Here is a 22122-nt window from a genome sequence, read left to right as displayed (position 1 = left end):
GATCCCACTGTTCAGATTTTCAAAAGTGTGCAGCACCCATTGTTCAGTGAGAGCAGTTGGGTGTGGAGTACTTTTGAAAATTTGGTCCTAAATGTACATGTAACTCTACTTAATTAAAAGCTAGGAACACTTCAACTAAGTTCTTAATGCACACACTATTTCATGATCAATATCTATGGCTTTTTCTAAAAACATGAGGATATTAAGTCATTGAATTACTGAGCTTCATCGATGTTTGATTACTTACAGTTTGTTGCAAAACCTTATTAGATGGCATTTGGTTGGGTAACCTGTGGGCATGGTATCTATCTATCTCTTTTGCATTTTGCTTTGAATAGTAGACTTTTGTCTTACAGTATTTAGCTGGGAAAGAGATGGAAAGTAGCTGAGGCTGAGGTAGCTTGGCAGCTAATTTTTGTAGTGGGTGTGATTGAGGCTGACTTCTTATTTCCTCCAGATAACCTGTGGAAATTTACTTCTATTCTCTATGGTGTGCCAAATATTCTAGTTAAGGCCTTACATTATTTAAATATATACTTAAGTCCCATGGACTTCAATTGGATTTAAATATATTCTTAAGTGATTTCTTGAAGAGGAGCTTTGGGGGCTTAATTTTTGGTTTTGCTGAGTACCACACACTGCCATTGAAGTTGAGTGGCAACTTCTGAAAGCAGACCTTTAGTATAGCTTTTCCACACAGTAGTCTTTCTAGTCATCTTTGAAGTTCTCTTCATTAAGGATGTTTGCAATGATCTAATCTGTTGCTAGAATGTGAAGGCTTTTACTAAATGGTGCTTTATATAAAATACGTATATGGCTGTGTAAATCAAAAGTATAACTTTATAGAGAAATCTTGAGACACATGGTTATATAAAAAGCTAGTTCTGTTGATTTTTTTTCTTCAGAAGGATGCAATTTCATTATAAAGGCACAATTTAATTATGACTTTTAAAAACTGCTCAGTCAGATTTTTATACTATACTATTTTCCAGTGTCTCCATTTCTAATCTATCATCTGCCTATTGAATTTTTAAAACATTATATTCTGTGAATACTTTACAGTAATCCATGGCCTTAGATTTTTGTGATGCTGTTATTCTGGGCATCTAACTAATCATGTTTATTGAATCTTGGGGGAGTGTTTGACAATATGTTATGGGTGAAGGACAGTTGCTAATTTAGTGAGAGATATTATTTTTAAATGAATTGTGAAGAATACTTAACTTGGCTGCTACTTTCTGAGAGTGATAAACTTCAGGCTGAGTAGTTTAATGAAGAAGACAAGGATGCAGATTGTTAAAAATCTGGTCCTTGAAGCTTTTGGAAGGAGTGGAACAAAGTCTGTTAGTATATACTGATATTCTTTAGAACATCTTGGCTACGTCTATATTGGCAAGATTTTGCGCAAATACTCTTTAACGCAAGAGTTTTTGCGTTAGAGTATTTGAGTAAGAGAGCATCTACACTGGCATGTGCCTTTGCACAAAAGATGTGCTAGTGTAGACACTCTCTTGTGCAAGAAAGCTCCGATGGACATTTTAAACATCGGGCTTTCTTGCACAAGAAATTGATGTTGTCTGTCTACACTGGCCTCTTGCTCAAGAACAGTTGCGCAAGAGGGCTAGTCCCTGAGTGGGAGCGTCAGAGTATTTGTGCAAGAAGCACTGATTTCATACATTAGAATGTCAGTGTTCTTGCGCAAGTACTTGCGGCCAGTGTAGACAGGTGGCAAGATTTTGCGCAAATGTAGACGTAGCCCTTAAGTATAATAATTGGGTACAAGCTTCTTTGTTTTCTTAATGTTTCTTCTACCTTTGAATGAACACTACAGTGAAATAATTCTGGATGGATTGAAATGCTTTTTATCTTTGTTGCCAGCTCACTCTGCCTACTGGGAGCTTTGCTTGGCCTGGAGTCCCTGCCCCCTGACTTCTGGCCAGGGGTTAGCCTCCTCCCACAGTTGTCTGCAGTGGAGGCTTAGATTTCATATAACAGGGCTTGCAACTCCTGGCCCCCTGCTAGCCTGGTGTCTGGCAGCTGCCTGGCAGGTACAAGCCCTTTGAATAGAAGCAGCTGAAAGGGCTCATGCTTACAGGCAGCTCCCAGGCAATGGGCCAGTGGGTCAAAGCTGTTAGCTTTTTTCAATTGGTTCTGTGTAAAGGGCTTGCACCTGCTGGGTGGCTGCCAGGCATTGCAGCTACCCAGCAAGTGCGAGCCCTTTAAATAGATGCAGTTCAAAGGGCTCACGTCTCTGGCTCCCTAGCAACAGGCAGTTCCAGGCCCTGCCCCCTAGTGCATTACCTCGGAGCGGGAGAGGGGAAGAGCCCTTCTAACTGCTTCTATTTAAAGGGCTCGCGTCTTCCCAGCACCTTGCCTAGCAGCCACAGGGAAGGAGGAAGACACAGGGAGCTGCGAGCCCTTTTAAGTGCTTCTGTTTAAAGGGCTCGTGCCTTTCCCACTGCTGAGAGGCAGTGTTGCCTAGCAGCCATGGGGAAAACGAGAGCCCTTTAAATAGAAACAGCTGAAAGGGTATGTCTACACTAGCCCCCTAGTTCGAACTAGGGTGGTTAATGTAGGCATTCGAACTTGCAAATGAAGCCTGGGATTTAAATATCCCGGGCTTGATTTGCACCTTCCTGGCCAGTTGCCATTTTTGAAATTTACAAATCCGGACTAACTGCCCGCCTCCTTGCAGGAGGTTTAACAGGTAGTTCGAACTAGGGCTTTATTTTGAACTACCGGGTCCTTGCCGCGTGTAGCCGCGGGCAGTTAGTCAGGACTTGTAAATTTCAAAAATGGCGACTGGTCAGGAAGGTGCAAATCAAGCATGGGATATTTAAATCCCAGGCTTGATTTGCAACTTCAAATGCCTACATTAGCTTCCCTAGTTCGAACTAGGGGGCTAGTGTAGACATACCCAAAGGGATCACGTGTCTCCAGCAACGCATTAGAGGTACCAGGAGCTGCAAGCTCCTGACAGGAGCAGGGAAGGTGCCAGGAATAACTCCTTTTTGTGCTTCAGCTCTTGCTCAAAAAGGCAAGTGTGGATACTCTAGAGGGTTTTTTTCGTGCAAAAACTGGCCTCCCAGAAAAAACACAGGTGGCCTGTTGGATGCTCCATAGCAAGCAATCACAACTCCCTTGTTCCTGTCTGCTGGTCCCTCTTAAAGGGGCAGGCACCCTGCAGAGCCATTGTGACAGGAAGGTTGCCCACAGCCAGCTGCCTTGCTGCGTGTCTCTGTCAGCACAAATGGCAGAGGAAGCAGGTGTCCGAGACCCCCTGGCCCTGTCAGGGAGCAGCCACAGGGCTCCCAGCCCACCTGCCCCAGGGGCAGCAAGTGCCGCGCACCAGCCTGGTCATCTGGAGAAATCATGATCATCCATGAAATGTGGGGCGAGAGGGAGTCACTCCAAGAACCCTGGGCAAAAAGGCACAATGCCACAATCTATTCCTGCATGGCCACGTCCCTGACAGAGTCAGATCACCCTGCCCGGACCATGGAACAGGCCCGGGCAAAGGTGAAGGAGCTCTGTCAGGGATACGTCAGGACAACGGAGCAGAGGGGGTACTCAGGGACAGGACCCCACACCTGCCCCTACTACAAGGAGCTCCACCACAACCTTGGGGGGGGGGGGAACCCTCTTCCCCCACCATCATGGTGGACTCCAGGCTGGAGCAGCCCATCTTCCAGTGACCAGAGCCTGTCCCCGAGATGGAGGAGATGGAGGGGCAGGTTCAGCCCCCGACAGAGGAGGAGAAGGATGACCAGGACTGCGGGACCGTCACCCTGTCCCTGGAGCCAGTCCCTGCTAGCCTGGACATCTCCAAAGCCTCCGAGGATCTTCAGGTATATTGGCACACACACAAACACACACACGGCATGGGAGGTGGGTGCACAGGGGGTGAGCCGCAGTGTCATGTGGACTGCTAGGCCAGCACATGCTGCTACAGTCTCGGCATGTGCAACCACATGCAGCAGCCCCTCAACGTACCTGGGAGCCTGCTGCCAGCCTCATGAGTGGCCTCCCAAGGGGGAGGAGGCACAGCCAGCTGCAAGCAGGCTAGCTGCAAGGGTGCAGGCACGAGCCCATACACGCCCTGGAGCGCTGCACACAGCACACAGGCATGCCTGCGAGGAAGCAGTCACTCACACACACACCAGAGCAAGCCACAGCTTGTGTGTGCATCCCCTGGGGAGGGGCAGGCTGCACACAGCTCCTCTGCCACTCATCAGGGGATATCTCTCTGGCTACACACTTGCCTGGCCATGGTGTGTGTGCGCGGGGGTGGAAGGGTGGAAGGGTAGGAGGAGGAAGGAAGGTGGGCAGCACGGTCCTCTGGCTACCTCAGGGCCCCTGTGACATAGGGCGTGTTGTGCAGGACACACGTGGCCTTGCACCCGGGACATCCCCCTCCTGTGGGCTGCAGATTGGTGAGGCCTCCACTCCCCCAGGAGGGCACAGCCACAGAGAATGTGTGTGCAGGGAGGACTGACCGCCACTCTCTCTTGTGTCTTCTCCACAGCTGTACCAGCTGGGACAAAGGGCTCTGCCACACCACTGCAGCCACCTGCCAGAGTCTGCGGGAGCTGCAGATCAGCCCAGTCTGGGGAGGAGCTGATGCGCCAGCACATCAGGGTGATGTGTGACATCAACACCACCCTGTCGCACCAGCTGAACGCCAACCTCAAATGGTGGCAGCAGGCCTGGAGTGAAGTCACGGTGAACTATGACACCATATGTGGCATCCTGTCCTGTATGGGGGAACAGCCGCCTGCTGTCACTGCTCCTGCCTTCCACCCTCCTGTCCCTTCTCCTATCCCCATGGCCCACCCAGCCATGCATCTGCTCCCTCCCTTCCCCATGGCCATGGGTCCTCCCCTAGCCATGCTTACTGCCCCTCCTATGGCCTCTCCTCCTGCCCCCCCGCTGACTCTGGCCCCGCTCCAGCCGCTTGTCCTGCCCAGCCCTATGGGGTCCCTAAACATGCCCAACCCCTGACGATGTCCCTGCACCCGAGAGCGCTCAGCAAGCTGCCCCAACTCTCCTCCCAGTCATGAACCCTTCTCCCAGTTCACTGATCCCCACTCCCAGTTCAGATAGACCCCCTCCCCCTGCAAACCCTCATTTCTGTTCAATAAAGAAAGACTCGTTTTGTTGGAAAACCAAGTAGGTGTATTTATTCATAAGTTGGGGTAGGGGCAAGGAGAGGTGGTGAGAGGGGGAAGGGAGAGAGAAGGAAGGGTTTAGCCCCTGTTGTGGAAGCCCTGGGGAGATTTACAGTGGTTCCTGTAAGAACCTCTCCTTCAGAGCCTCCTGAATGCAAACCCAGCCTGATGGACCTGGCAGTTTGCAGCAGTCTGAGGCTGCTCAAAGCCCCAGCTCTCATGGGCAGCCTCTGCCACCCACCCCGGGAGGAAAGTCTCCCCCTTGTGCTCCACCAAGTTGTGGAGCACACAACAGGCCACCACCACCTTGGGGATATTCTGCTTCCTGACATCCAGGCGGGTGAGGAGGCAGCGGAACCGTCTCTTTAGACGTCCGAAGCAGCACTCCACCTGAAGGCAGGCTCTGTTGAGGCAGGCATTGAAAATGTCCTTTGTGCGATCCAGCTGGCCGGTGTAGGAGCGCATTAGCCAGGGCATGGGTTGGTATGCTGCATCCCCCACTATGCACACTGGCATACTCAGGTTGCCCACCGGAAACTCCCATCAGGCTGGAGTTCCTAAATACTCGGGTGTCATGAGTCCTGCCTGATCAACCCACATAAATGTATGTAAAGCAGCCCCAGTGGTCCACCAGAGCCTGCAGGACTACAGAGAAGTAGCCCTTGCAGTTGACAAACTGGGCTGCTAGATGTTCCGGGGCCCAGATGGGGATGTGTGTGCCTTTGATTGCTCCCACACAGTTGGGGAACTGTCACGTTGCTGAATTGGAGGGAAGCAGCCAGATCGCTGCTGCACCCCTAGGGGGGGGTGTTGGCCCCAGAAATTGGTATGGGGGGAGCCATGTGGGGTATTGAATGGGAGATTGTTGTTTGTTAATCTTATGTACACTATTTATGTGAGTATATAATGTCTGTGTGTGTAGGTATGAATCTGTAATCTGTGTGGAAGCTGAATATTTCTCTGAATGTGGTTAAGCATGGCTATGGACAGGCTGAGTAGCAAAGCCCTGTGGAACAATGACTCTCAATAGGCTATGGACACACCCAAAGAATGGGATTTGTCACCTGAGGACAGCCAGCAGGAAACATAGAGTTTGGCCTCTGACCAGGTGACTTGCTGCATACAAGAAGAGGCCAGGAAGGGAATAAAAGGGGCCATGTGGTCGAGGCCATTTTGTTCTCAGCTCAGCACTTCATCCCAGAGGCAGCACGGCAGGGATTGAAGAGCCCGGAAGACCTGTGAACCCATCCTGATCGTAGGATGTGCAATAAGGACTTTTAACCAGCAGCTGCAACATCTCTGCTAGAGCCTGCATCGAGGACTGGGAGATTCGGTGCATGTAACGTACTGTACTTTAATAACCTTACTCTCAGGCTTTTCTTTCTTGTAATAATAAACCTTTAGATATAGATTCTAAAGGATTGGCCCAGCGTGATTTGTGGGTAAGGTCCAGAGGGTAAATTGACCAGGGATCTGTGGCTGGTTTCTTGGAACCGGACAGAACTTGTTCGGGGTAGGTGGGATTGGGTGCTAGGACCCCCCACCCGTGTATAGGCCCGGGGCCATCTGGGGCACGGATATTGCTGGGGTGTCAGAGGGGTTTTGCTCGGGAGGCTTCAGGCAGGCAGCTGAAGTGCTCTGTGGAACTGGTTTGTGGCCTGTTTGGAGAGGTCGCCAGTCAGGGGGACTGTAAAGAGCCCCGGATTTGAGCAATTCGCCCTGAGCGGACGCCCTAAGCTGTGCCCAGACACGGCCAGGTCTGTCACAGTGGCGTAGTCGGCAGGATCCACAGATCTTGGTCAATTGAGCTTTGGGATCAGGACCCCACGCTGTCTAAATTTGATTTTTGGTGTTGAGAGTTTGGGTGATTAAAGAGCCGCTGCGATGATCCCGGAACTATATGAGAGTCTGAGCAAAAGTGCTCTGAAAGACTTGTGCTTGGGGAGAGGCATTGCCTTTAGGAAAAGGGCCTCTAAACTAGATCTGGTAGTGCTGTTATTAACCAGAGATGTGGATGAAAAGGAGCAGAAGCAAGCCAAGGAGGCTGCTGAAAGAAGGCGGAAGGCAGATGAAGAAATTGCTAAGAGAAAGCAGGAGATGGATCGGGAACTTGAGATGAGAAAAGCAGAACATGCAGAGAGAATGGCAGAGTATGCAGAGAGAAGGGCAGAAAGGGCCAGACGTCAGCTTAAGGAAATGGCAGAGCATGCAAAGAAGATGGCCCTAGCCAAGGAGGAAAACGCTAGACTTGACCTCCAGCTTAAGAGACTAAAAGAACAAGAGAGACTGTATTCTCCTGGAGGTTCAATGTGTAACTCTGTGGGTATGCGATGTGCTTATGATATGGCAGACGTATTTTACCCAGCTGATGTGAAAACCCAACCCCAAAGCATGTGTAAATGCAAACCTTTTGTGTTACCTGTAGCTAGCAGGGAGGTTTGGGAAGGGGGTGCATGTGGGTATGAAAAGTTTCCTGGAGCTGGTCAGTCTCCCTGTAACCAAGGGGAAAGTGTCTCTACATGTGTGCCTGTGGCAGATGCCTGTGTGTCTGTGCAGGGGGGCAGTGAGCCTGTGGGTGAGGGCCCGTCTGATGCCTCAGAGGTGAGGCTGGAATCAGAACCAGGGCAGGAAGAGCCCAGAAGTCAGGGAAATGTTTCTCTGGGGCAGCCTGAAGTGGCTGGCCAGAGTGAAGTTTTAGTTGAGGAGTTGGTGGCTGGTGAGGTTTGTGGAATTGAACCTGCACAAGCTGAAAGTGATTTGTGTGAAGAAGCACAGTGTGTGCAAGCTGGCAATTTGGCTGGTGGAAGTAGCAGTGGGGCAGTAAAGGAAGCTGTCCCAGTGGCTAGCTATATGCCTGAGATTAGCCAGGGGTGTTGGGACAAGGGAGAAGCTGTCTCTGGTTGTCTGGCTGTGTGTGGGGAAGAGTTTCTTCCTATGTCTGCGGAAGGTGCCCCACAGCCTGTGAAGGCTGAGAGCAGTGTGGTTGTCCCAAAGTTGGGTCTGGATATGGCTAAGGCCCAGGAAGGGGGTGACCCAAGGTTTGTGTCTGCTGGGGAGAGGGATGAGGTGACTCAGGTAGAGTCAGTCAGTGTTTTACCAGAACCCCAGAGACCAGACAGTGGTGACCCTGATATTGTGCCTGATGCTGCTGTGTTGCTGGCAGAGGGGGGAGCTACTCGGTGGGAGCAGGGAGACCCCTTAGCCCAGGCACAAGGTGAGATTGATGGCACGTTAACTCTGGAGCCTAATGATGGTGTGGAAGTTTACAGCCATCTAAAGAGTTGCACAGGGAGTGAAGGTGCTTCTGACCCTGTCTCTTGTGGGTCTGTCTGTGTGCCTGAGAGGGGATTGTCTGTGAATCCACCAGAGGGGCCAGAGGTGACTCAGGGAGTAAGGGAATTGCAGGAGGAGTTGGTTGTGGCTCAGCAGGGCAAGGCTGCTGCAGAGCCAGAGAAGGGTGACCTGCTGCTTAAGGAAGCTCATAGGGAGGAGAGTCCTGGCAGTACTTGTAGCAAGCAGTTTGCTGTGACTGAGAGAGGTGACAGGACCTTGCTTGGAAAAGGCATTCAGGAGAAAGCTCTGCCTGTAAAAGGCAGCAGCTTGTTGTGTGAGGCACTTGTTGCAGTGCCTGATGGACAGAGCTTGTCTGTTAACAGTGACTCCACTGACTTGGGTTTAGGGAAACCTGGCGTGGATGGTGGTGGAGAGGTCTTGGAGGGACTGAGGGTTGTTCCAGAGGAGGCAGGAACATCCAGAGAAGTGGAGCAGGCTGCTAACCCAGTGACTGTGTGTGACCAGCTTGCTGGGAAGTCAGTGTGTGTGGGACAGGATTGTTCCCAGGTGAAGGAGGAGAGTGGGAACTTAGTGTCTCAGATTCAGGAGAAGGGCTGGGTAGCTAAGTATGCAGAGCAGAACGGCTGTGTGGTCACTCTCCCTAGGATGCAGGAGATGGCAGTTAAGCTCCCATCTCTGGACACGGTGGACACTCATACTCAATCAGGGAAGTTGATATCTGGTTCCATGTGGAAACAGAGGTTAGAGAGGGACAGAGGAGAGACTTGGGAGTCTACAGCTTACTGCTGTTACCCCACTGAGTGGGGGAAGGGGGAGAATTCCAGGGCCATTGTGAGCCAGGGAGTCACACCCAGCCAGCCCTTTGTCTTGCTCAGGCCAGAGGCTTCAGGCCTGGAGCCCAGAGGACAAGGGGGAGGGGCAGGACTTGCTTTGGCCAAGAAGGTTTGCAGTTTAAACCTGAAGGGCCAAAACTGCAATGGTGTGGGGCCAGAGAAGGGGCCTGACGGAGAATTTCAGTATACACCTGAGATAGGATTGTTCTTGTTACTGATGTTAATTCTTGTAACCAATGTACTATTGTTGCAGAGAATTGTAACGGTATACAATGTGCATGATCCTATGAAAATACCATGTAATCTGTCTGGAGATGTACCAAATGACAGACGGTATGTAAGGGGACCTTGTGATATTGATATTTCGTGGTTAACACTTGTAACTGGTCTTGGAACTTCTTACAGTACAAAAAGGGTTCCAGCCAGAAGGTCCTGTGTAAGAAGGGAAACTGAGGCACACCACCATTTTGTTGGGGGAGGCCTGTGATGCCCTCAGTGATGTTACTGGCATCACTTCCTGCATCAATTTTGCGTTGGGGGTGTCACGTTGCTGAATTGGAGGGAAGCAGCCAGATCGCTGCTGCACCCCTAGGGGGGGGTGTTGGCCCCAGAAATTGGTATGGGGGGAGCCATGTGGGGTATTGAATGGGAGATTGTTGTTTGTTAATCTTATGTACACTATTTATGTGAGTATATAATGTCTGTGTGTGTAGGTAGGAATCTGTAATCTGTGTGGAAGCTGAATATTTCTCTGAATGTGGTTAAGCATGGCTATGGACAGGCTGAGTAGCAAAGCCCTGTGGAACAATGACTCTCAATAGGCTATGGACACACCCAAAGAATGGGATTTGTCACCTGAGGGCAGCCAGCAGGAAACATAGAGTTTGGCCTCTGACCAGGTGACTTGCTGCATACAAGAAGAGGCCAGGAAGGGAATAAAAGGGGCCATGTGGTCGAGGCCATTTTGTTCTCAGCTCAGCACTTCATCCCAGAGGCAGCACTGCAGGGATTGAAGAGCCCGGAAGACCTGTGAACCCATCCTGATCGTAGGATGTGCAATAAGGACTTTTAACCAGCAGCTGCAACATCTCTGCTAGAGCCTGCATCGAGGACTGGGAGATTCGGTGCATGTAACGTACTGTACTTTAATAACCTTACTCTCAGGCTTTTCTTTCTTGTAATAATAAACCTTTAGATATAGATTCTAAAGGATTGGCCCAGCGTGATTTGTGGGTAAGGTCCAGAGGGTAAATTGACCAGGGATCTGTGGCTGGTTTCTTGGAACCGGACAGAACTTGTTCGGGGTAGGTGGGATTGGGTGCTAGGACCCCCCACCCGTGTATAGGCCCGGGGCCATCTGGGGCACGGATATTGCTGGGGTGTCAGAGGGGTTTTGCTCGGGAGGCTTCAGGCAGGCAGCTGAAGTGCTCTGTGGGACTGGTTTGTGGCCTGTTTGGAGAGGTCGCCAGTCAGGGGGACTGTAAAGAGCCCCGGATTTGAGCAATTCGCCCTGAGCGGACGCCCTAAGCTGTGCCCAGACACGGCCAGGTCTGTCACAGGAACCTCAGGACAGCAAAGCTGCCCATGGTGGCCTCCAGGTTGTGGAGCTGGATGACTCTGTGCAGCAGCAGGGAGTTGATGGCCCAGACGACCTGCAGAAGGAGAGACAGAAACACACAAAACAGAGATTGAGAGAGGGGTTGTGTGCTCCCAGTGGGACATGGTTGCCCCTCTCCTGGCCCCCACCCCAGCTAGGCCAGTGTGAGAGCGAGAAGGCACCAGCCCCCGGGGCCAGTGCTTTCTCCCCCAGTCCACTACATACAGTCCCCAGCACCCCTATCCTGAGGGTCCCCCTTATGTAACACCTCCTCCCCCCTCCATGCAGGGGCTGCATCCCATGATCTCCTTACCTGCATCAGGAGGGCCCCGATGGTGGACCTCTCCACCCCAAACTGGTGTGCTGCCAAGTGGTAGCTATCTGGGGTGGCCAGCTGCCATAGCATGATGGTGACATGCTTCTGGAGTGGGATGGCAGGCCACAGGTGGGTGTCGTGTTGTTGGAGAGCAGGGGCGAGCCAGGCGCAAAGCTCCTGGAAGGTGGCCTTCTGCATGTGGAAGTTCTGCACCTATTTCTGGTCATCCCACCGCTCCAGGAGCAGCTGGCCCCACCATTCCGAGCTGGTCTCCAGCCTCCAGAATCTTCTGGGTATGGTGGGCTGGGACAGACAGAGTGGCGCACCAGCCATAAGACAGAGGCTGATGAGGAAGATCTTGGGGTCCACCTCCAGGTGGAAAAGGACCCATGCTTGAAGCAGGCACTTCAGGGAGTGCAGCATGGCCCTGGGGGGTCTGTCTCATGCCCAGGGGCTAAGGTTACCAGGTGTCCGGTATTGACCCAGACAATCCGGTATTTTCGCCTCCTGTCTGGTAAAAAAATTCAGAAAATGCTGGACACCTAAAATATCCGGTATTTTCTGATTTTTTTTTTCCCGGCCAGGAGACAAAAATACGGGATACCTGGCAACCCTATGACACACTCAGCAACTGGGCTCAGCCCCTGGCCTCTCCCCTGCCTGGGCGCCTGCCCCCAGACTCCCTGCTTACCTGGCTCTGCAGGGAAGCTGCGTTTTGGCTTGATCACAAAAACAAAATGGCCACCGGCAAAAAGCCTAAAGACCAAGGGGAAGCAATGCCTTTCCTGGGTCTTAGTGCTCAACCGCTCCCCTGTTCCTATCCCTTTTCTAACTCTGCAGGCACTCTGAAAGGGGCCATGCCGTTTTAATGATGTTTTATTTAATTTTTTTTTTGCTTAACTCTGAGGTTTTTTTGGATGGGGGAAGGAGTGTTCGGTATTTTTGGTTAAACCATCTGGCAACCCTACCAGGGGCAGCTCCAGCTCTAGAGCACAGGGCAGAGTAGGCAAAAGCTGTGTACTCCCCAAAAAAACAAAGGGCAAACACAGCAGGCAGTGCTGAAGCTTAGCTTTGCCAAAGAGGCTAGCAAGCAGGCAGCAGCAACAGAGAAGTGGCTGTCCAGGGGAGTCCCTTTAATCACACATCTCAGGAGGGCTACAGCAACAGCACTCAAGAGCATCTAGTGACCTCTAGCCTGGCTAGAACCAGTTCTTGGTGGCTTTATGTGCGGGATAGTATCCAATAGTGTGGCAATGTGCTTTCAGGTATGGACATGTTTTTGTGTAAATCACACACCTAGTGTGGTTACTGAGCAATGCAAGTAGTAGCTAGACTACAGCAACAGCTAAGCTCAAGAGACCTCTAAAGCATGGGCTAGGAGCCATCTGGCTTTTAGCTCAGAGGGTAGAGGCTCCTATACTCAGCTTTGAGAGGTCCCAGGTTCAAATCCACCTGGTGGTGGTTACGTTTGCATAAGAAGTTTTTGCACAAAAACTATTGCGCAAAAGGCTTCTTCCGCAAAAACCCTGCAGTATAGACAAAGGCTGAGTGGAGGCCAAAAATAAAGCAAACCTTGGTATGCTGGCATTAAATTTAGGATTTGAGGTAAAAACTGAAATAAATGTTATAAACACTTTGAATATATTTAAGGATTCTCTTTTGCCTTTGGTTTGAATTAACCCAAGTGTGGGTATTAAAGATGGCATTTGACCCATCAGTAGTACAATATTCTAAGGGAATAGTCTCCAGAGGAAGCCTTGTATATGTTACATATGTGATTACAGAGCACCAGACATCCTGAGCTCTGCAGTAGAACTTATGACCGCTGTATTCTCTTACCAACAGACCACTCTTGAATTTTGTTTGCTAAGTTTCTTTGCATCTGCTCCAAACCATTTGTTGTTTAATATTCTGTTCAGTTATGTGCAGCAGAAGCCCTCTGTATCTGATCTAGCCTGGGATTCCTTACACTAGATGCACAGAGCCTTTTTTGAAGCATGGTCGTTAGGATACTGGGGATGATGGCACCTTCTTCAGACAATGGTAACAAAGATAAGGAAGCACTTCAGGAGGAGGAAATGGAGAGAAGGAGAGAGGGGACTAGGTTCATTGAGAGAAAGAGTGATTGACTGGAAAGTAGGATGGATTGGGGAGAAGAAAATGAAAACCCATCTTTACCTACTGCACAAATTCACCTCCATAGTAGCATTGATAGTTCCTATGTCCTTATTTTGTGTTATAACCTGACAACGAAAGGAAGGGAAAAGAACAGTCTATTTTATTATAAAATGAATAGAAACAAGGCAGCTAGAAAACTTACTGAAAAGATGAGTGATCTCTGTGCAGCACTTCTAGTTAAGTAAATGACAGTTAGTGCATTACTCTTAGCAACATCTACTAGGGTAGGAAACTGCTAACAAATCAGCTGGCCCACTGGTTCGAGAGTGGTCTATCTTGTTTTTTTGAAATATAAAAACAATATAACAAAATATAAAAACCCTTATCTGCTTTTCTTTGCATATACCCAAACCTGAAAAGTAGCAGGGATTTTTAACTCGAAGCATCTATAAATAGACCTGAAAAGTAGTTGGTTCATCTTTCGCCCCACTTTCTGTTATAATGCATAATGACAAATGGTGGTAGGTAAGTCTGGGGCACTGGAACCACACAGAAAATACATTTGAACAAATAACATACATGCCAATTTTATACGTCCTTGAGCATAGAAAAATAGGGTTAGAAGAGACCACAGGAGGTCAAGTCCAAGCCTCAGGCCAAAACAGGACCAACCCCAACTAAATCATCCCAGCCAGGGCTTTGTCAAACTGGGACTTAAAAACCCTCTAGGGATGGAGATTCTACCACCTCCCTAGGTAACACATTCCAGTGCTTCACTGCCCTCCTAGTGAAATAGTTTTTCCTAATATCCAACCTGGACCTCTCCCACTGTAACTTGAGACCATTGCTCCTTATTCTGCCATCTGTCATCACTGAGAACAGCCTCTTTACATCCTCTCTGGAACCTCCCTTCAGGAAATTGAAGGCTGCTATCAAATCCCCCCTCACTCTTCTCTTCTGTAGACTCAATTAGCCCAAATCCAGCCCTGTAATCATTTTGTTGCCCTCTGCTGGACTTTCTCCAATGGGTCCACATCCTTTCTGTAATGTGGGGTCCAGAATTGGATGCAATATTCTACATGTGGCCTCACCAGTGCTGAAATAAAGGGGTCTAATCACTTCCTAGATCTGTTGCCAATGCTTCTCCTATCTCTGCCCCTAGCTTAGTGTCATCTGCAAACTTGCTGAGGGTGCAATCCATCTTCTCATCCAAGTCATTAATAAGGACATTGAACAAAACTGGCCTCAGAACTAACCCCTTGGGCACTCAACTTGATACTGACTGCAAACCAGACATTGAACCATTGATCATTACCCATTGAACCCAACAATCTAGCCAGATTTCTGTCTGCTTTACAATCCATTTTTCCAATCCATACTTCCTTAACTTGCTGGCAAGAATACTGTGGAAGACCATATCAAAAGCTTTCCTAAAATCAAAATACATCACATCCACTGCCTTTCACCTATCCACCGAATCTTTTACTTCCTGATAGAAGGCAATCAGGTTGGTCAGGCATGACTTGTCTTGGTGAATCCATGTTGACTGTTCCAGATCACTTTCCTCTCTTCCAAGTGCTTCAAAATGGATTCCTTGAGGATTCCTTCCATGATTTTTCCAGAGACTGAGGTGAGGCTGACTGGTCTTTAGTTTCCTGGTTTGTCCTTCTTCCCTTTTTTAAAGGTGGGTACTACATTTGTCCTTTTCCAATCATCTGGGACCTCCCCTGATTGCCACAAGTGTTCAAAGATAAAGGCCAATGGCTATGCCATCACATCAGCCAACTGCTCAGCACCTTCAGCTGCATTAAATCCAGCCCCATGAATTGAGTATATTCAGCTTTTCTAAATAGTTCTTATCCTGTTTTTTCTCCACTGAAGGCTGCCCACCTCCTTCCCATTCTGTGCTACTTAGTGCAGCAGTCTGGGTGCTGACAATGTCTGTGAAGGTAAAGGCAAAAAAAGTATTGAGTACTTCAGCTTTTCCCACATCATCTTTCACTAGGTTACCTCCCTCATTCAGTACTTTCCTTGACCACCCTCTTACAGCTAGCATGCCTGTAGAAACCTTGTTACCTTTCACATCCCTTGCTAGCTGCAATTCCAATTGCGCTTTGACCCTCCTGATTACATTCCTGTATGCTCAAGCAATATATTTATACTCTTCTCTAGTCATCGGTCCCAGTTTCCATTTCTTGTAAACTTCCTTTTTGTGCCTGCATTTCTCTCTTAAGCATACATTTCTGCTTCTTGAAGGACCTCTATATCCTAGAGCATTTTGTGATGAGAAGTATTCAGAGCAAAAATAATTTGCATTAAAAAAGCAAGTTTGGCAAATAGCAATACATGTTAGAGTAAAATCTAGAAAAATAGAGAAGGAGCAGCAAATGAAATTAGGCTCATGGTATTTGGGCACTATTACTGGAAAACAAATAGAGGCTTAATTAGGGATTGGAAATCTGGAAGTGTACACCGCTCTGGTATAAATCTTTTTCTGCTGAATTGCAGAAACCTGTGATGCTCACTTGGGTGTGTAAACTGCCTTTTGTTTCTATAAGAAATGCTGGAATTGAAATCAATGGACTAGGCTAGTAAGTAGTGAGAAATGGGGAGGCCATGATTTTATCAGCTGGCAAAGTCCATGGCTTGACTTTAAATAGATAACAGATTGACCTTCGTTCAACAAAAGTAGTCCTTAGAATCTTCTGGTATCATTCAACTACGGTTAGAATTCTTTTACAGTTGTTCACCTGTGAACCTCTTTGGGAATAGCATTTTACTTCTGAGCATAAGTCTTCTAAGATACAGTACCATTGCAAGATTCCAAACCTGCCATTCTTCACCTTGTGATTACTCTCCTGTTTGAGGCTAGAGTTCTGAAAGTTCACTGTCCATCATAATTTCCAATTTCAACTGCAGAAGAGCCAGTGTTAGGCTGTGCAATACCTTGTTGATACAGAAGCAGGAACTCTACCTCTCTACAGAAAGTTTCCTTGTCCAGACTGCTGAAAGAAAATGTTCTCCATCAGGATCAGTGGTAATTTGCTAATCCAAAACAATGAGGACTGAATGGCACATCACTGCTTCTTGTCAAGTAATGTGCTAATTAATGGGGGTTGTATTTTAAAATCGGTCAGGAGATGGAATATCACCTGGTCATGTGTAACTTGAGAGTATGGGCCACCAAGGGTGGAAGGATGGAAAAGATTATTCCTCTCCCCTCACAACTAATATTATCACTATTTTACTAAAATTTGATATAGAGTGCTGTTGTACCTTAAAGGGGCATAAACAGTTTAAAGTATGCCCTAAAATTAAATTTGTGTAAACGAATAATTGCAGTAAAATACTAATAGAAAGTTATTAAGGAAATAATACATTTCAATCTTTGCAATATAAAAATGCAAGATTGTCCTAGAATAGAATTTGATGAGTCAGATTCACTTTAATTTTTCTGTATTATTTTCATATTCCAAGCTAGGAGAAATACAAAAAGTTAAAGGGTCAAACGATGCAGATTAAATTGGATATTTGTAAAAAGAATTTCAGGAAGATTTAAGGTGTTTAAGGGACATAATCAACTGAAAAGCTGGTCACTTCTGAAAAAATGCTTAAGACTAATTTCTGATATTATACTTGCCCTTGATTTTCCCTGATTTTTTTTTTGTGTATCTTTACATTCACAATTTCATATACTTTTTTCTCCCTTATAGTTGTATGAAAGAACCACCCAGACAGAAACTTAGTAATTTGACTCTTCAGAGGAAACTCTGAAAGTGGATGTATGTTTGATAGTACATTTGACTGTTCACTGTCTTCTAAATATAAAACTGAAAGTGTGATTTTTCTCCCCTCTAAACTTTCATTTATGATGACCTTGAGGTTACAGCAGTGGTACTACTGGTACCAATAGTAGGTAAATATTTTTCAGACAGAACGGTGGATTTTCAAGTTGGGGCCTATTAATAATGTCATCTTTTAATCTCTGCTTTGTTTTAACCAGATCAAATTTGTGTTTTAATGTATAGTTCAGAATTAAAGATCTTGTTAGCCAAGACTTTATCTTCTTACCAAGGGTGTATCTAGACTACAGTTTTTTTTTAAAAGTAGCCTTTTATCGAAAAAACTTCTGCTGCATCTAGACTGCTGCCACGTTCTTTTGAAAGTAAATTGAAAGAATGCAGCAGTTTTTTCGACCACGGAAAACCTCGTTTTAGAAGGAAGAACACCTTTTTTTGAAAGTACTCTTTCGAAAAAAGGTGCTATGTAATGCAAGCTGTGCTTTTTTGAAAGAGAGCATCCAGACTGCCTGGGTGCTCTCTTTTGAAAAAGTGGCTTGCTTTTTCGAAAGTACTGGTTGTAGTCTAGATGCTCTTTTTTCGAAAGATGCTATTTCAACAGTATCTTTAGAAAAAGCCTGTTTCGAAAGAGGCTTGCAGTCTAGACGTAGCCCAAGAAGATATAAAATCTCACATCATATATGGATGTACGCACCCATTTACAGAACCCAAGATTTTCAGAAATGACAAGGGATGTTGGATTCCTTTCCTTTTGCAGATCCAGCTTGAGGCATATTTTAAAGGTGTATGACTGGGGGAAAGGGGGGGCCTTAGGGTTCTGAAAGTTGGGTCTCTTTTAAGTGACTCAGACTGGGGAATTAATTGCTAGTATACCTAAAAATCCTGGAGAGAAGCTGTAAGAAAGAGGTTTAATATTTTAAAAATGTGAAATAGATTATATTACACTGTGTACTACATATAAACCTGCATGTAAAAATTCCTACTTTTGGTTTGTTGCTCTCTATTAGAAGTCATGCTGTATTTCAGGTTGTAAGTGTTTCTGTTTCTTAATTCAACCTCCTGTGCCGAACATTGCAGCTCATAAAGTTCCCTGTGTGTTAGAATTAAAACTGTGGGAGATTCTTACATGCCATATGTGTTGCAATATGAAGAAACAACAAGGTAAATTGCACAATAAACCAGTTTAGTCCTCGTTTCAAAGTCTTTCCTGATTCTTGATTCCATTTTAATATTGAGCATAATGGATATATCCATTTAATAATGTGTGTGCACATTTTTGTCCTCTGTGAATACACTTTTAGGGGGCAAACTACCTTCTTAATGGAAATGAATTATGTAAGCCATAGGACATTGTTGTGAAGTATATGCAATCTTTTAAGTTAGGTAAAACATAAATATGTTCTATGTCACTGTTCAATGGGTCAGCACTTTCTTTCTAAAAACAGTGTGAATCCATTTATAGCTTGTCTGTAAAAAAATCTTTCTAGGCTAACATGTGGCTTGTGGTCTCAACTCTGCATCAAAACATAAATAGTTGAGTTATTAACAGGTGAAATGTGGCTACTGAACATGTGTTTTTTGTTATACCATGTACCCTTAGTATGGATCAGTGCTGTCAAGTCACTTGTATGGGTTCACTACAATCACTGAGAAGTGACTATGTTTAATCTCCAAGCCTCTAAAAATATTTTAGGGGCTAGTAAATCCTTAGTCAGTTTTTTTTTTAGGGACAGAGTAATAATGGATTTTTATGATAGCTGAAGATGGATACAGCAACTAGGCTTTGTAAGGAATCAAATTTAGTATTTGCCTAACTTGAATGGTACTGCTGAATTCTTTTTATTCCCTTTGAATACCTTTCCATGGCTTAAGAGAAAGTGAGTGAGTGAGTGAGTGAGTGAGTGAGTGAGTGAGTGAGTGAGTGAGTGAGTGAGTGAGAGAGAGAGAGAGATTGCATCCTTTTTCTTCTTCCCTTTTCCATTCCTTTTGACATAAATTGGAGGATTGAGGGGTGAATAGCACTAACAGCTGATTCTTCTTGACTTCTTGGGGATGATGATTAAAGGATCTGCTGGTCCAAGTATTGCAGGGTCTCTTGGGCAGGGCAGGTAGCCCAGATAGATGTTTGGAACATTAGTGGACCGTTATATTCAGCAGCTAATCACTGATCAAATTTCTGCATTCTCTACTGGAAAAATCAGCAGCCAAACTTTCCAGCTCCTGATGTGAGAAGCAGTAAGTAATTTAGCTTTTAGGAAGGCTTGATAGAGTTTTTGGTAACCATTTTTTTTCTTTTTTTGCAGAGCTCCAAACATGGGAGGCAAACTTAGCAAGAAGAAGAAGGGATACAATGTGAATGATGAAAAAACTAAAGACAAGGACAAGAAGACTGAGGGAGCAACTACTGAGGAAGGGGGGACTCCAAAACAGAATGAGGATGCCCAACAAACCACAGACACTGCAGAAGTGAAAGAGAACAACATGGAGGAGAAGGTTGATAAAGAGTCCCAAATTGCTGCTAATAAGATAGAAGACAAAGAAGGGGAAAAAGAAAAAGCAGCAATCCAGGAAGAAGACCAGAAATCTGAAGCAGAGAAGCCAGAGGCTGTTGTTGATGCAAAAATAGAGCCACAGAAGAACAATGAACAACTGGCACCTAAGCAAGAGGAACAGATTCCAGCTCCTGCTGCCAGTAGTGAAGCACCTAAAACTTCCGAGCCCAGCAATGATGCGAAAGTTTCCCAGCCTTCAGAAGCTACAGCTACTAGTAAAGCAGATGACAAAGGCAAAGAGGAAGTGGAAGCCAAAAAGACTGAGGCTCCCACAGCGCCTGCAGCCCAAGAAACTAAAAGTGATGTGGTGACTCCAGCTTCAGACTCAAAACCTAGCAGCAGCGAGGCTGCACCTTCTTCCAAGGAGACCTCGGCAGCAACAGAAGCACCTAGTTCTACTCCCAAGGCTTCAGCACCTGCAGCCCCACCAGAGGAAGCTAAATCTTCCGAAGTTCCAGCGACTAGTTCGGATCAAACCATAGCAGTGCAAGATTAAACTGGACAGCCTGTTGAAATTAACCATTTAAAACAACCTGTGTCTTTTTTTTAATTTTTTTTCCAGCTATACTAACTTGTTTCAGATTTGAAATAACAATATATATTGCCCAGGGGGGAAAAAGAATGTCCTATAATTTGGGAGGGAGCAAGGGGGGGAGGTCGAATCCAAATAGTATTTTTGTGGGGAAATATCTAATATACTTTCTGCCAGGATTTAAAAAAAAATTATGAAAACTATGGATGTCTGAAAGTACAGCAAATCTTTTGTATCTGAACTGCTGTAAATGAACTCCACCAATGAATCAAAATCTTTTTTTTTTTTTTTGGTTCTGTAATGGGGTTTAGGAGTGATATATTTGATTTTGCCCACTGGGCTTGTGCCAAGGCAATCAGATCTTTATGAAAGCAGTATTTTCTGTGTGTTTTTTTAATTTACAGCCTTACTTATTTTGATATATTTTTTATGCAGTGGATGAATGCCAACTTTCAGACAAAACCCACTTAGCTGTCCACATTTTTCTCAATGCCAATCCTCCAATTCTTCTTCCTCTCCAGATATTTTTGGGAGTAAACAGCATTCTCATTCTACTTAGCCTACCTAGATTTCTCATGACGAGTTAATGCATGTCTGTGGTTGGGTGCACCTGTAGTTCTGTTTATTGGTCAGTGGAAATGAAAAAGTCTGCGTTCATTGCAGTTCCAGTTTCTCTTCCATTCTGTGTCACAGACACCAACACACCACTCATTGGAAAACAAACGACAAATAAAATGTACAATGGATGCATTGAAATTATATGTAATTGTATAAATGGTGCAACAGTAATAAAAGTTAAATAATTAAAAAAAATAAAGCTGTAAAGACTGATAGTTTATTTAGACTAATTCTTCATATTAGTCCTTTGACAGCCTAGCAATCACAATCCACATTTTCAGAGGAAAAGGGTAACTAAGGGAAAATCAAAATCATTAGGGTCAAGATTCAGCTACCCACATTCACAATGAATATCCACATAAAGTGCTATTCAGTATCAGTAAGATTATTTGTATCTGGCCCTAGAGATATCTTGTCTTAAAGTCTCACATGTGGCACAGAGCTCCATGTGAGTTTAGAGGTAGTGAGATAACATAAAATACTTTATACCCTATGCATAGGCAGACTATGAAGTCTGTCATATGCCAATACAATTGTTAATCAAAATAAGGGTTCTGAATATTCTCACTTGCCATTTTACACAGCTACAGGTGTCTTGCTTGATTTTAAGTGCAAGACGAATAGTCATCAGTGAAAAAAGATCCAATACATTTTTTTTTTGCAAAAGATGCATCTTTTCAATTGATGCAATAGAGCTTAGTCCTAGGTAGTAGGAATCCTATTAAAATACTTTCAGTATTAAATTTGGTTAACTTCTCAATGCTGCTCATGACTTAACAACAAGCCAAATGCTTTTTTCTTCAAAAACGGTTATATGTGTGTAAGTGAAAATTGATCACATCTTTCTTTCAATAGAACTTTCCTGTCATGACATTTTAAAATCAGTTTGAACTAGCAAGCACAAGTGGTGCAACAGTGATGCATTTAATTCTGTCTGTTGGGCTTATACCAAGCAGTGGCATAGCCGCAGGTGAACCTGGGTAGACAAAAGCCCACCCACCAGGGCTGGCCCGAGCCAATCGTGCGTCCTAGGAGCGCGGCACCGCCCCCAGGTGGCTGGCACATGTGTGGCACCACCCCTGCCCAGTCCGGCAGCCCCACACGGTGCCCCCTACAATGGGACGCCCCAGGTGATAGCCTGCTCTGCTACCCACCTAAGATCCAGGCCCACACACCTACAGTCCTGGCTCTGCTCCCACCTAGACACAGGGCAAGTCCTTGTGCCCTGAGCCTGCTCCACATTGGCAGCAGCAAGAGGCTAGAGTGGGGCAAGCCCCTGCAGACCTGCCCCATG

At 46.2% G+C, this 22122-nt stretch overlaps 1 protein-coding gene across 1 annotated transcript in view; it reads left to right on the top strand.

The window, feature by feature from the left end:
- The window catches only part of BASP1 (brain abundant membrane attached signal protein 1), a 119812-nt gene extending 98785 nt beyond the window's left edge, over positions 1-21027 (top strand). The window contains exon 2 of the mRNA XM_006135811.5: positions 19430-21027. Coding sequence (XP_006135873.3) covers positions 19440-20174 — 735 coding nt within the window. The 5' untranslated portion in view covers positions 19430-19439 and the 3' untranslated portion in view covers positions 20175-21027. The remainder of the gene's footprint in view (positions 1-19429) is intronic.
- The last annotated feature ends 1095 nt before the right edge of the window (positions 21028-22122 follow it).

This window comes from Pelodiscus sinensis, chromosome 2 (genome assembly GCF_052426305.1).
Source record: "Pelodiscus sinensis isolate ZL-2025 chromosome 2, ASM5242630v1, whole genome shotgun sequence".
Taxonomy (NCBI): Eukaryota; Metazoa; Chordata; order Testudines; family Trionychidae; genus Pelodiscus; species Pelodiscus sinensis.
The sequence above is the reverse complement of the archived record's forward strand: the minus strand, read 5'-3'. Positions and strand labels throughout refer to the sequence as shown.